Source organism: Uloborus diversus, chromosome 2, assembly GCF_026930045.1.
Source record: "Uloborus diversus isolate 005 chromosome 2, Udiv.v.3.1, whole genome shotgun sequence".
Taxonomy (NCBI): domain Eukaryota; kingdom Metazoa; phylum Arthropoda; class Arachnida; order Araneae; family Uloboridae; genus Uloborus; species Uloborus diversus.
In genome coordinates this window covers 120,350,187-120,366,365 of record NC_072732.1, presented here as the reverse complement: position 1 = coordinate 120,366,365, position 16,179 = coordinate 120,350,187, and the positions used below count along the sequence as shown (strand labels likewise).

The following is a 16,179-nucleotide window of genomic DNA, read 5'->3' as shown; positions in this document are numbered from 1 at the left end:
TCTAATACTAACATTTCAATAATGCATCACGAACACTAAGTTCGGCGAGTTCTAGTAGTATCTATTAAATCACATCTAACTATCGATCAGAAAACTAACTTCCTATTAATCCATTCTAAAAACTGTGAATGGCTATCTCGATGGCTGAAAAACCAAGAGCCGAAAACCCCCAACTGCAACCTGCAAGTTGGCAAACTAAAACATCTATCGTAGATGCGAGGAGTGAAAAAGAAAAAGAGTCATATCACACGAGCGTATAAATACTGCTTTCCCAATTAGCATAACGCGTCATCTCAAGTTCGACACGTGCGGAAAAGACGTGTGCAAAAAGCTTCGAGAATGTCTGAGAACGAGTGACGTCATCCGACCTTCAATTCGCCGGGAAGCGAAAACAGATTCACTCATTGTTTACGTTTTCATCTGAAGTTGAAGTACGCGGGAAGAATCGCTTGTCAAAGCGAAAAGGATATTACAACGCGAACATGCTAACATGCATAGTAAGTTTACAATTAAATAGCTTTAGTTTGTAAATGATGAGATGCATATAATTAAATAATAACATTGTACTTAGGATAAACTTAGTGTTTATCAGATCCGCGCCTGCATGGGGGAAACCAAAGCTTTGATTTAGTACAGCCTGAAAATGGGATTTAAAAAATGACAGAGGGGATGTGTAAATTTGAGATTGTGGAGTAATTCCACTTTTAGTAAAAACAAGGAAGGGAGGGTTATCTACTATTTTTGGAATTTTGCGGTATTCTATGAAGCTGCTGGTCTTTCCATGACTGGCTTTTTTCTTTCGTTGTTATAGAAAAGCTGATGTTTGTTGTGTCTCCCCTTCTCTATTCTGTGGCGCTACTGTTGCACCTTCTCTATGTACTATAACTTCTATGTTGTGCTTCCGGAACGCAGAGCAGCGCCATGTTTAATACTGTACATACGTGTATATTGTAATAAAGCAAATTAAGTTTCTATCATATTTGTGCTATGAAGTAACGTTGCCTTTTCAATTCTCTGATGGTCACCACACGTTTCATTGATTCCTGAACGTTTAGGATTAAACTTTGAAATAGACTAAGATAATATTCAAAATTTTAAGCTACCAAGTGAAAGTTAAATTTATTCGATTGTAGCTTAGCAAAGAAGAGGGAAATTTCATTGAAGTTTGATTTACCTCTAAGTTTTCAACAATTCATAAAATTATTAAAAATGTTTCAATTGGCAGTGCTCTTTCTTTGATGCTTTAAAAGTATACAAGAACTATTTAATGAAAGAACAAATTTCAAACGTTTGATAATAAAAAAAAAAAAAATTTAAATATGTTCTTTTTCCTGGTAAGAAAAAATAGTTACATCCAACATATAAAGTTATAAATTTGTTTTCCAACCTATTCAAACTCTTGAATTCATAGCATCATATTACACTTTAACTATGCCAAGTATATATTGTAGCCTCAGAAAAACAGTAAGCATCTAATTCCAGGAATAAGAGTAAGCAGGCATCGCTGCGTTCCTATCTCAGTATATTTTCCTATATTTTCAGTTTCCGCTTCCTTTTTTTTAAAAAAAACTTTTCCCCCGACTTTCTCTATTACCTTTTCCGCGAGCAACGCGCAGACGCCATTTTATCTTTGCAGGGCTCCCAAATGGTCCGCTTTTCCCCCCAAAGTTCGTTTTTAATGGTAAAGACCGCTTTAGACCACTTTTTAACATTTTGGTTCGATTAGTCCGCTTTTATATTGTTTTTGCTTAAATATCAGATTTTAAGTTTTTTATTTCGTTAAAAATTACTGTACACCCAAACACGCCGCCGTAGCGCGTGTTAAACCAAGTTCGTACGCCCATGAAAAACTTTGAAAAGTTCTTGGAAAAAAAAGATCTTTTTTTTTTTCAAGTGTTTGAAAATGTATAAAAAGTTTATTGCTTGAATTCTTTCAAAAATCATTGGATTGTGCTTGTAATTGTTTTAAAAATATTTCATTAGTGCAATTTTCTGAACATATATATTCGATATGATTTATCGCGAGAATTGCTTTCGTGTTTGAGGTTTCAATCCTTTTGCATCTTGTTAACATTTTGATGCTTTTTACAATCCAAAGTGATTTTGACATGTGCTTACTTTAGTTTATTTTTCGTTTAATTTCAATAATTAACGGGAGAATTGTTTTGGAAGCCATGGCAACATTGAACTTACTCGGACTTCGTGGAAAAATGCTTCTCGCGTTTGAAATTTCAATCCTTTTGCATCTTTTAAATATTTTGATGTATTCCACAATTGGAAGTTATTTTCACATATGCTACTTTAGTTTAGCTTATTGTTCGTTTAATTTCTATAACTAACGAAGGAAATATTTTGAAAACCATAACAACATTGAGCTTATTCAGACTTCGCGGAAAATTGCTTCTCGCGTTTGAAATTTCAATCTTTTTGCATCTTGTTAACATTTTGATGTGTTCCACAATTGGAAGTTATTTTGACATATGCTACTTTAGACTAGCTTATTTTTCATTTAATTTCAATAAATAACGAAGGAATTATTTTGGAAACCATGGCAACATTGAACTTACTCGGATTTCGCGGAAAAATGCTTCTCGCGTTTGAAATTTCAATCCTTTTGCATCTTGTAAATACACTACTGGCCATTAAAATTGCTACACCAGGAAGAAATGCAGATAACAAAATGATATTTATTGGACACATATATTATGTTGGAAATAACAAATGATGAAATTTTCAAGAAATTTGGGTGAATAGATTCTGAGAACTTAGTACCTAGAACTACCACCTCTGGCAGCAATAACAGCGCTTATACGAAAGGGCATTGAGTCATAAAGAGATTGGAGGACATGTACGGGGACAGACATCCATGCAGCTTCAACACGATGCCACAGTTCATCGACCGTAAAGGCTGGGGTTTGCTTACGAGCCAGTTATTCAGCAACCATTGACCAGACGCTTTCTATTGGTAAGAGATCTGGGGAACGTGCTGGCCAGGGCATCAGTTGAACATTTCCTGTATCAAGGAAAGTCTGCACAGTACCAGCCACATGCGGTCGTGCATTATCCTGCTGAAACGCAGAGTTTCGCAGGGCTCGAATAAAGGGTAGTTCCACGGGTCGTAATACATCAGAAATGTAACGCCAACTGTCCATAGTGCCGTCTATGCAAACAAGAGGTGACCGAGATGTGTATCCAATGGCACCCCATACCATCACGCCAGGCGATGGGCCAGTATGACGATGGTGAATGCACGCTGCCAGTGTGCGTTCTCCACGATGCCGCCAAAGACGAATGCGACAATCATGATGTTGTAAGCAGAACCTGAATTCATCAGAAAAACGACGTCTCACCATTAGTACACCCAGGTTCGTCGCTGATCACACCATTGAAGGCGCTCCTGTCTGTGATACAGCGTCAATGGTAGCCGCAGCCATGGTCTCCGAGCTGACTGTCTATGCTGCTGTAAACGTCACCGAACTGTTCGTGCAGACACTTGTTGTCTTACAAATGACCCCATTTCTTGACTCAGAGTTCACTATGTGGTTGTACGATCCATTAAAGCCATGCGGATAACATGCCTATCCTCTCGGCTGCTAGTGATTACTGGCCGTTGAGCACCAGCACAGCGATCTGTATTACCATCCTGAATCCCTCGAATCCATGTTCTGCTAACTGTCATTGGATTTCGACCGACGCGAGCAGCAATACTGCGATAGGATAAACAGCAATCCTGTTGGGCTACAATGCGACCTCTATCAAAGGCAGAAACGTGCTGGTACGCATTTCTACTTCTTACACGAGGCATCACAATAATTTTCCACCACGCAGCAGCGTTAAAATTGAATTTGCACGTGATAAATTGGCCGTATAATATCTTCATTTAAACTCATTGTAGGTGTCGCTGCCGGCGCCTGCGTTGACTGAATGCGCTGAAAAACTAATCATTTGCATATCACATCATCTTCTTCCTGTCGTTTAAATTTCATGTTCTTATCATGTCGCTTTCTTGGTGTAGCATTTTTAATGGCCAGTAGTGTATATTGATGTTTTCCACAATTGGAAGTTATTTTAACAAATGCTACCCCTAGTTTAGCTCATTTTTCGTTTAATTTCGATAATTGACGAAGGAAATATTTTGGAAAACATGGCAACATTGAACTTACTCGGACTTCGCGGAAAAATGCTTCTCGCGTTTGAAGTTTCAATCGTTTTGCATCTTGTAAAGATTTTGATGTTTTCCACAATTGGAAGTTATTTTGACATATTCTACTATAGATTAGCTTATTTTTCGTTTAATTTAAATAATTAACGAAGGAATTATTTCGGAAGCCATGGCAACATTGAACTTACTCGGACTTCGTGGAAAAATGCTTCTTGCATTTGAAATTTCAATCCTTTTGCATCTTGTAAATATATTGATGTTTTCCACAATTGGAAGTTATTTTGACATATACTACCTTAGTTTAGCTTATTTTTCATTTAATTTCTATAATTAACAAAGGAAAAATTTTCGAAACCATAACAACATTGAGCTTATTCGAACTTCGCGGAAAATTGTATCTCGCGTTTGAAATTTCAATCCTTTTGCATCTTGTGAACATTTTGATGTTTTTGACAATTGGAAGTTATTTTGACATATGCTACTATAGATTAGCTTTTTTTTCGTTTAATTTCAATAATTAACAAAGAAAATATTCTGGAAACCAAGGTAATATTGAACTTACTCGGACTTCGCGGAAAATTGCTTTTTGTGTTTGAAATTTCAATCTTTTTGAATCATGTAAATATTAAAATATTTTGCCCAATCGAATGTTATTTTCCCATATGCCACCTTAGATTAGCATGTTTTATGTTTAATTTAATAGAGAATAAATATATTTTATGGGAAACATGCCAACATTGAACTTGGTTCGTGAAAATTTGCTTCTCTAAACTTTCAATCATTTTGAATCTTATAAATATTTTTATATTTATGGCAATTAGAAGTTATTTTGACTTGCTACGTCAGATTAACTCGATTTATTTTTTTTTAAATAACTAAAAAATTAATAATTTTTTTGTTGTTTAATTCAAGTTTAATTTTCCTAACTTAATTTTGATTATTATGTGCTTATTTTTGTTTATTACTGTTTTGGGGGGGGGGGATATTAAATTTAAACAATTGAGCACATAACATTTTAAAGTAGCATTTGTATATGAAACAAACTTGAATTATGTAATTTTATGAAGTTGAATTGGTGTACACATTTCATTGTGATGATGCCTGTTGTTCTTGTTGTCATGTGCCAGCTAGGCTGGCAATTTGGATTGCGCTGCTTCATTTTTCCAACCGCACCGTCATTTGGTGTGAAGTCCGAATTCCACAGTACACACATGTCACAAGGACTCGTTTATAGGGTAGGCAACCATTCAGAGCATAACAACACATTCACATAAAGAAAAGACTAGAGCGAGAAAGTACGTCCATGCCCCAGCCGGGTTTCTAACCCGGACCTTCCTGTCGCAGTCAGACTTCTCTGACCACTAGATAAGGCAGGCGGCATGATGCCTGCTAAGGGGGGATTTGCCCCCCCCCCCATAAAAGTTCAAAGCACTCATGGCCCTGCAATCATGGAGTAATTTTTTAATGTAAGCTTTATGATTCTTGGAAATATACTTTGAATATGAAAATTGCAAAACTAAGCCTCATGTGATCTGCTTCCCTTTGTGATTGAGCATTTCAGACATTTTTAGGAAAACTTTGAATACAGTAGATCTGTTTGTGTGTGATAGATTCATATCCGTTGTGTAGGGATATAACGCTATTAAGAAGCATTACAAGACAGAAAAACACAAAAATAATTTTAAACTAAAGAAAGATGAAGCACAGCTTCATCTATCCTTCTGTGGGACTACCAGCATCCCTGGTTCAACTAAAAATGTATCATTATTCCTATTTAATTCTAAGGAGGCTGTCTCAAGTGCTGAGCTAAGTGCCTCCCCCTCCCATCCAAATGTTTGTAATTAATATTATTATTCAATGGATAAAAAGATCAGTTGTGCAGAAGGTGATAAAGGAATTGTATCATTAAAAATCTCAGTATTTTGGTTAATTAACAAATTATCTTCACGGATTTAGCAGCAGGCAGCTTATTGCCTTTTGGTGCTTCCTTGGGTTTAAATGAATGGTCCTGCCAAGGTCCACTTTTTAATCCTAACTGGTCCTCTTTAGTCCTCTTTTTAATTGAAAATGGTCCTCTTTTACCCTTTTTTAAAGCTAAAATTTTTTAGGGAGCCCTGTACCATGTTTCTTCCTGAGTGGAGCAACGTTCGACTTTAGCTCATCTGTGCAGCTCAGTTCTGTGCCCATGAAGCTTCTGCGCAAGTCCTCAAAACTTCACTTTCGAACTCGGTGTCGATGAACTTGGGCGATCATGATGGGCACATGCGCTGTGTAGGTTTTGACAAGATCATTCTAAGAAGGGCTCCCCCAGCTAACTACCGTTTCAGGTCTCCCCACTTGCGATTTTTTTTCGTAACTTTGTGTTTGGCTACGGCTGCAATTATTGCTGCTTGCGGGATAGCTCATCTCAATTTCGATTGTTTTGGTTTTGATTGTGCGGAATGTAGGTGCTGCAGTTCGCGTATCAACTAAACGTTCATTTTAATAATAATGCCTCCGAAGAGGCCGCACAGCCAAGTTTTCAAAAAAGAATATTCAAAGCTGTTAAAAATTTTATAGGAATCCGAGAAAGTCGGAAAGACCCGGATTGTGTTCGCTTTGCGGCCCCTTCACAAATTTACGCATCGTAAAAGCGGCCCCATTCACAAATTCCACATCTCTAAAGCAGCTCATTCACAAAATAAATATACGAACAACATAATAGGGTAAATCTGAAATGATCATTTTTTTTCCCTACCCGAAAGCTACCGGGCCAGCAGCTACTTGTGAAACATAGTCGCCATATTTGGTCATTCACGGGATGGAATCATGCAAGATGCTTAAGTGCTTAAGATTATAAGAACAAAGCAGAATTGTATTTTTAGACTTATTTATGCGCATTGAACTTATGTCAGGTAGTGTTATTACATGTTTTTAATCGAATAGTAGTATTGCATTTTGAAAAAAAATGTCATACTGGCCAGCCTTGTTATAAAAATTTCTGTATAGCCTCTTTTTTTTTCAAAATGTTCCTATATTATTTCGAAAAATTCCTATATTGTTTGCAGAAAATTCCTATATTTTCCATTGAATTCCTATATTTTTTTCAGAAATTTCCTATATTTTCCTATATTTTTGTTGGCAAATGTCACTTCTATCCCTGGAGTAAGATATTCTACTGTTGCTTTGAGACGGCGATGTATAATCTTTGATACATTATTCTGTCACTTTTTTGATCATATTATAAATTTAATGCGTGTCAGTGGATGATATTTTATATTATTCTGTAGTTTTGTTTTTGTATTCAATAAGACGAATTTTTGATACCTCGAATTTTTTTCATATTCCCTGTAACTTTGACTTATTAAAGTTTCACTGTATTATTATTTTATTTTCTTAAGGTTGACTGCCATGTGTCTTTTGAAAATTATTAAGATTACCTTGAGGCTTTGAATGTTTCTTTAAGTGCTGCAATTTTGTATCTGATGACCCAAATTTCTATATTGCTGATTTTAAATAATTTATATGGCAGTTAAACTTTGCAAAAACCCATGATGTAAAATCAAGTACTTGCAATTTAAAATATATATATATATATATATATATATATATATATATATTTGCGAAAACACTTGAATATTATGAAGTATGTTTCAAGGCCACAAAAAAGAGCTTGTTTTTGTAATGAAGCTTTGTTAAAACTTGAAAAGATCAAGGAAGAAACATTGAAAAATGCAAAACAGTGGACAGGTTATGAAGCTTAAACTTTGGGATTGACAGGGTTCATTGCCCTTCTAGAAATGCCTGGGAGCAACACTATAAGGGCACAAAGTTAAATGAAGCCCCTTACATTTAACCCTTAATATTAAATAGTTTGTATAATAAAATTTACTCATAAGTTTTGTTGAATTTTCTTTTTCTGAAAATGTTGTGTTCGGAAAGTGTCAAGACAAAGACCTAAATAAGAACCTAGTAATTAGTATGTTGTAATATAGTAATACTAAATCTCATTACTTTAACATGCACTAGGATGAAATTCAGAGATCAAACCGAGTAAGGATATAAAATATTATTGTAGTTCATTTAAATTTCATTACTCAGCCTCAATGCCTCACACAAACTGTTTTTGAACTGCATGTAATTTATTTATGTATTTATTTATTTATTATGTTAACTTTTAGGGTGTGATTGAAGAAAGGCATATTAGTCGAGTTCTTGATAATGAGTTTAGTCAGAGGGAGATGCATTCATCAAGAAGTAGAAGCCGTAGTCCCTGTTTCCAAGATAACCAGCAATATAAAAAACTTAAGTAAAATAAAAACTCATGTTACCTTTGTAAAATGTTATGATATTCATATTTTTTTTAAAAATGAATTTTATCTATGAAAGTTAGTTTAAATTGATTCAATCAGAGCTAGATTTTCATGCTGAAATGTTTCTTGAAATGTGTGCAAAAATAAATATGTACAAAAAATCACTATTAACGCTGCTGATGTGGCACTCCAAATGATGCAGCAACTGCTTGCATAATAGCTAAAAATTTTGAATTTTTGTACTAATTTATGATGAAAGCGTCATGCACTTGAATCTCCAATTATTTAAGCACAGCAAGAAAATTAGCAATATATGTTGGTGTAATGTTTACTCATTTATTATTATTATTATTATTATTATTAATTTTTATTTATTTATTTATTTATTTTTTTTAATTTTCAACCTCTATCCCATTTTTTAGAATCTCCCCTCATTTTGTCCAGGATTTTCATACTGAGCAAAGTTTCCCATTGAAATGTCCACTTCTAAAAGTGCTCCAATTGGAATGATTTTTTTAATGAATGTTTGTGATGTTCCATTCTTGTGCTCTTATTGTATTAATATCTTTCTTTGTGTTGGCAGTCTTTGTATGTCTTCTTGTCCAACTTGCTTGTTGCTCTTATCTTTTTCTTTCTTTCCCTTCACTTTTATTCTTAACATCTACTCTTATTAGACAATTATAGGCAGTATTCCATGTGAGGTTACGATAACTAATGTAGGCCAAATCCAGACACTTTTAATGAGGGGTGGGAGTGGTTCCGGTACAATACTTTGCTGATTAAAATTTGGTTGGGAAACGTTTCTCTCTATTTACATTCCATACAGTTTCAAGGTAACTTTTAAACAATGCATTTATATGAGGTATGATCCCAAAGTTCGAGGATAAGTTGTATAAAACCTAATTCTGAATAGTTCACATCAACGAAACACATCCACCTTCAAAATAGTCACTTTGAGCCACTATGCACTTCTTTCAACATTCATATAACTTTTAGAAGCACTCCTAGAAGTCATTTTTCACAACCTCCTGTAAGTCCTCCTGCAATGCAGCTTTAACTTCATCTGTTGAAAGAATGTGGCTCCCCTGTAAATGTTTTTTAACGGCTGGGAATAGGTAAAAGTCACACAGGGGTCAAGTCCAACGAAACGTGGTGTTATTTGTTTGACATCCAATTGAAGCGTGCATCCTCAACATGGAAGTCTCTTTCTTCGCCACAATAAAGTTGAAGCTGCATAGCAGGAGGTCTTACAGGAGGTTGTGAAAAATGGCTTCCAGGAGGGCTTCCATAAGTTATGCAAAAGTTGGCAGAAATACATAATTGCTCAAGGTGACTATTTTGGAGGGGAATGTGCTTCAGTGATGTGAACTATTCAGAGTAAGATTTTATATTTTTATATCAACTTGTCCCCAAACTTTTTTTGGATCATACTATGTGCTCGGATCAAAACAATATAAAAATAATAATAGGTAAAAAATAAATAAATGAAATATGTTTTGAAACTATTTATTTTAATGAAAATCTTAGCGTAAAATTATGGGAGATTTGTTTTCTTGCTTAGGTAACTTATAAACAGACTGGGCTTCCATAAATAGAATTAAAAAAAAATAAAAAAAAACACATAGCTAACCAGAAGCGCTTAAACAAGATAAAAACAGGAAAACAATAATATTAAATAAATAAAGCATTCAAACAAATAAATTCAAAATTTAAGTAAAAATATTGAAGCAGTTAAAAATATCCAACAAACACTCGTTAAAAAAATAGTTTTTTTCTTAGGTTGATGGGGGATAGAGGAATTTAGTGGGCCGTTAGGGCCCTGTTGATATTTTTGTAGGGGGGGCCCAAAATTTGAAGATGTGGACCTGGCAGAGAGTTATACTTTTCAGCTCGATTTAAAATCATTATAAAAGTCTAGACAACAATCTGGACAGGGACTTGAAACCCAGACTGTCTGGACAAAATCCAGACATTTAATAACTCTGCTTTTTAGTGACATTCTTCCAGGCATAGTATATTCCCCACATGACATCTAAGACATTAATTTTCTTGAAGGTAATTACTTTGTCAATGTCATCAAGTTTATATTCTTTAGAATAGGATTCATCAAGTCATTTTAAATGTAATCCAGGCATTTTTGAAAAAATATATCAAGATCTAGGCAAAGGAAAACACATATGCCTTCTAATTTTTTTTTTTTTTTTAATTTTTATTCACAAAATAATTTTTAAATACAACAAATAGGATTGAGATTTCCCTAGTGAGGTTCTTGTAGGGAGCAGCTTATGCAGAATATGTGCTCAAGTTGGGCGACCGTTGATTTTGAGCGATATTTGTGTTTCAAAAGTTTCCCGAATATATGCGGAACTCAACATAAGAGCCAGGAAAATAGCTAAAATTAATCACATAAGTAATAACTATTAAAAAATTAGAAAAAATGATAAGGGTGGCGCCCAAAGATATTATTTCCGTAGGAAATTTTTTTTAAATAATTGATCTATGTCAAAGTAATTGACTTACTTTCTGTGCCTCAGAGCGAGAAGGATGTAAGTCCAAAAATTGCGTTTTTCCGTTTATTAGTGCATTGTACGTAAAAGCTATTCTGCATCAAGCCATGTGAACATAATTCTTTATTCAAAAAATCTAATTTCCATTTCTTACCTGGGTTAAAAAGTGCACATCCCATCCTTTGCATGTGCCAGAAAAAAGTTTCCCCTCTCTCATGTAAAATTATCATCCCTTCGTATGTCCTTCTCACTCTGAGGTACAGAATATAGCAATCAAGTTTTTGATCGATCGAGACCAAAGCCTTCTATATATCAGGCCTATGCGTTGTATTGGGCAATCGATATCACATGATCTCAAGCAGGCGGTTATCTTCTATCAGCAGAAAATTCCCTTTTGTTCAAACAGTGTCGAGGACTTCAACTAGCTGCTCATTGCGGAAGCAATATTGTATTTCTTCTCACAACTCTAGTATCAATTAGCAAAATGATATTTATTTTAAATATGTGAATGTTTAGATAACGTCATCAGCAGTCTTTGTGGGTGATGTCTTTTTTTTTTGAGCAATCACGATTGTTTATTGTTCTCACTTGACTGTTTTTTGGCGTTCCTTTGATTTTTTCCCACCGCCACCCTCCGCACCATCACCGTCGACGGGCTCCTCACGATGCTGCACCTCTAGCGAAAGCCGTCTCCAGGTTGCATCCATGTCCTACACACACGCGCATACATGCACAACTACACCTACACACACACAAACACATACACACACATATACCTACACACACGTACACCTACACACAAACACATACACACATTCAAATACTTACATACACGCATACATACAGACACCCACACACATACACACACACACATACACAACTACCCACACATTCATGCATGCACACAGACACAAACACATATGCCTACACATACATACACATACCCCCACATGCACATTCATACACATACACAACTATCCACACATTAATGCATGCACACAGACACAAACACATATGCCTACACACACATACACATACCTCCCCACACACACATTCATACACACACATACACATAACCCATACGCACAAACACATACCCCCACACACAAACACACACACCTACATACACACACTCATGATTGCGAAAAACATAATTTGAATTCAAGATGTCAAAATTCAAATTATTATTTTTTTTTTTTTTTTTGTTCTTTGTATTTGACTGCATAATGCTGTTATGAAATCGTTATGTCATGAGTTTACATTATGAGCCGTTGGGATACTTTGATATTGAAAATTTAACGTATCAAATGTTTAACATTTCCAACTATGTTCAAAGCTACTATTGTTGGATTAAAAAATGCTCTGAAGAAGGTAAGTCTGATTATCAATGCTTATTTTTTAAGCAGAACCGATAACAAAAAATAAATACAGTAAAACCTCTCGTAACGGACAACTCTCCTATGCGGACAATATTTAATTCCTCGATTCTAAGGTAAATAAAATTATTAAACCTCTGTTCTGCGGACACCCCTCTATTGTGGACAAAAAAATCTGTCCTGTTAGTGTTCGTATTAAAGGAGTTTTACTGTACTTGTTAAATAATGTTTTAAGGATTTTTTCCCTGTAAAGTACACATTTTTATGTATGTTTTTTTTTTTTTCATGCTACACATTTTTATCACTTTCGTTTTTAATGACGAAGCTTTTTTGCCCTCACTTTGGGTAACAATTATTTTTTGTAACTATTGTTTCAAGAAACTTTTTTGACATGAATTGTCTGAAGAATGCAGTTTAATAGATACATTAGACTGAGATTCATTAAAAAGACCAACTGTTTTAACTTTTAAAGTAGCTTCTATTACTGTAATGTACTTTTTTTGTAAGGTACATATTTTAATTAATGGTTTTTTCATATTTTATTACTTTCAATTTTAATGACAAAGCTTTTTGCTCTCACTTTGGGTAATGATTATTTTTTGTAACTATTATTTCAAGGAGCTTTCTAACATGAATTCTCTGAAGAGTGCAGTTCAATAGATACATTAAATCGTGACTTTATAAAAAGACCAACTGTTTTTCATTTAAACCCAGCTTCGATTTGTATGAATGTACTTCAAAATGTTGGGGAAATTTTTTAGGAGGAACTCATGTCAAATGAAAATTAATGAAAACTTTTAACAACTATTAGCGAGCCATGCATTAGAAACGTAGTACATGACCATTACAAGCTTAGCTCTCACAACGTTTTCTTGATTCTGAGAAATATATTACAAACGATTTATGAAATACTGTTGAATAACTTTTCCAAAAAAAAAATGAATGAGAAGTATGGTAATGAAAAAGTACACAGATAAAAGAAAAAAAAATACTCGCAGTAAATAGATAACTCATGATAAATCTAATTATATTTTTTACTCTGAAATATGTGCATCACTATTGTCCTTTTATGCCAATTGTTTTATTTTGTTTTATGTTCAGATGTTTTGTAATTATTATTGGATGTTGTAGGGATATTTTTCTCAAATGTATGTTGTTTCTTTTGTTTGTAACAGTTAGAAATATGGCTAAATATTGTTTTTTTTTTATTCCAATTTATATTATTTTGTTTGTCCAAATTTTCATCAATGGAAATAAATACTACTGTAAATCATTGGTGTGAAAAATGCAAAATATTTATTAGTTTATGAATAAGAAATCTGCACTTCCCGTTTATCTTAACTCATTTCACAATTTACAGTAAGCAAAATTTTTTTTCGTACTTTCTTTTGCATTCTGATTTAAGGTTCAAGTACTTTCTTTTTACTTATTCAAATAAATTTTCATTTCTTATCTATATTTATTGCCAATATAATATTTAATGTGTCATGCATGAATTTTAATTTAGTTTACTATTTAAGAACTATTTGTGTCGATATTAAAACTCTAATGATATAATTTTTAAAAGAGATGTATCAGAGTATTTCATGTAAAAACCATCTGCTTTCTCAATGGATTAAAAAAAATCTAAATTTTTATTCACGGTAGAGCTATTATGAGATGTAAACAAACCAGCTTCCCCTTCGGCCATGTTAAATGAGTGCACAGGCCATGTGTTAAGATGGCTGTGCCTGGACCGCTGTCCACCAGTTGCAGACTGCTGCTTCAGAAATTTCTTTCTTCTTTTTTGCCTCATTAGATTATAAGTTCCATTGAAATGAAAATAAATGATAGTAAAATTGTCAAATGGTTGAATGAAACCTTTTAAAAGTAAAATAATGTACCAAGTAAATATATTAACTCATTAAAAAACAATATATGTCCCACTAAAATGTAAGGTAAACTATGAAGAGCAAAAATAACAACATTAATTTCAACAATGGGAATTTTTTTTTCACCACTTTGGCATTTTCCATATTATGACTCTATTCATGAGTTAACCCAAATTTGCTTTTGCTAATTTGGGCTATTTTGAGCTTAGCAACAGCATAAAGATATTTTTGGGCAGATTTATGGTAACATGGTCTTGGTGAGTTTTCAAAAATCTAACTGCAAAGCCATTCTTAAAGGTCCATTAAAATGTAAATATGTTGCCAAATAAATTGGGCCATAAAATACCCAAGTTTAAGTTAATTATTAAGTATTGTTTTAATCTATGTTAACTGGTTACTTTAGGTTGGTCCATTAAGTTGTAGTGAAAAGATTAATTTTGAATGAAGAATAGAGTTAATAAATTTATTTCCATAATGAAAAAGTCCTCTCAGAGGTTAAGTTAGTCTTCTGCCCTTGTGGGCCCTTGCTAAAGTAAAACTGCAATTCACCCTAAGTCAAATGGTCCGAAGATGGGCGGGAAGAAGCAAATTTTTGTCTCCAGTGGATTCCATCCCACGTTTTAGTTTTTGGAAATGAGATTGCTGATGTGCTCGCCAAAAATGGTTGTGATCTTTAGAAGGATAATTATTGTGAGCTTACTCCATCAGAAATCCACTCCTTAACCAGACAGCAAATTCTCTTGAAATGGCTCATTTCGCTGGCCCACCACTGTTATGCAGCCAAGAGTCCTGGTTTGTTGATTTCTTGCAATGGTCCTCGTCCTCTTCAATTGGCCAAGGCTCGATTCCGTAGTGGACATTTAAAGTGTTTAAGGTTTTTAAACAGGGAGAAGATTTTCTCTCCTTGTTCCTGTTCCCTTTCTGTAAGTCCTGCTCATCTTCTTGCTTGTATTGGCGCCTCATGGAGGCAGCTGTGCGATGAGCAGGATCCTATTTATGAGGATCTAGCACATCAAGACCTTTTGAATCTGGTGTGACGGGCTTTGCTACACCAGGGGGATAGTTAACAACAACAACATAAGTCCTCACTGAACCCATCATATTAATCTTATATGACTTATTATTTCATCCACTGTATGTTATGAATCAAGACCAAGCACTTTAGTAAATCTTATAGTATGTAAGTATTAGGACTCGTATTATTGTTTAAAAAATTATTTATGTACTGCAATGTATATATATATATATATAGTAGTAAATGATGTCAAAACCCATGTTCTAGTTAATGTTTTTCACTTTTTTTCTTGTAATTATTTTAATATTCAGTTTGTACAAATATCTTCTATTTTTATAGATATCATCATGATAGTGATAAAGAAAGATCAAAGTATAAATATAACCAGCACCAATAGGCATGGAAAGTTGACGGGAGAAATGCAAAAACAAGCAAAGAAAACATGTGCCTTCTAAAAATGAATTAATATTGCAGTGGATGATGCAGTTGCTCAATTTTCTTTTGTTTGACCTTTTTTGTTTTATATTTTGAAAAACATTATTTAAGAAAGATATATAAAATAATATTCAAATAAAAAGAGTTTTTTGTTTTTTAGGTTAAACTGTTAAAACTAAATTAAAAAGTCTGTAATTTATTGTAATTTTCCTATTTATAATATTATAAAGGTTATTATTTATTAATGTATGAAGTCATTGTATATCAAATTTACTTTTCGGTTATGCTTTAGAATTTCTCAGTGTACAACTCTTCTGGAAATATAAAGTATAGAAACTAAGTTAATGAAATGCAAGATTTTTAAATCATTGCAAATGGTTTTATATCTCATTTTCGGCAAGGTGCCTAGGAGGTCATAGTACATACTACGGCATTAAATTCTTTCAGGTAAAATGTATGAAAATTGATTCTGTAGATTTTGTGTGAATAGAAGGGACATACATATGTTTCATTACAGATGC

The 16,179-nt window shown here is 33.8% G+C and overlaps 1 protein-coding gene across 1 annotated transcript in view; it reads left to right on the top strand.

The window, feature by feature from the left end:
• Nucleotides 1-15,932, top strand: part of LOC129217290 (putative RNA-binding protein Luc7-like 2) — a 56,378-nt gene extending 40,446 nt beyond the window's left edge. The window contains exons 7-8 of the mRNA XM_054851564.1: nt 8,323-8,450; nt 15,563-15,932. Coding sequence (XP_054707539.1) covers nt 8,323-8,450; nt 15,563-15,620 — 186 coding nt within the window. The 3' untranslated portion in view covers nt 15,621-15,932. The remainder of the gene's footprint in view (nt 1-8,322; nt 8,451-15,562) is intronic.
• The last annotated feature ends 247 nt before the right edge of the window (nt 15,933-16,179 follow it).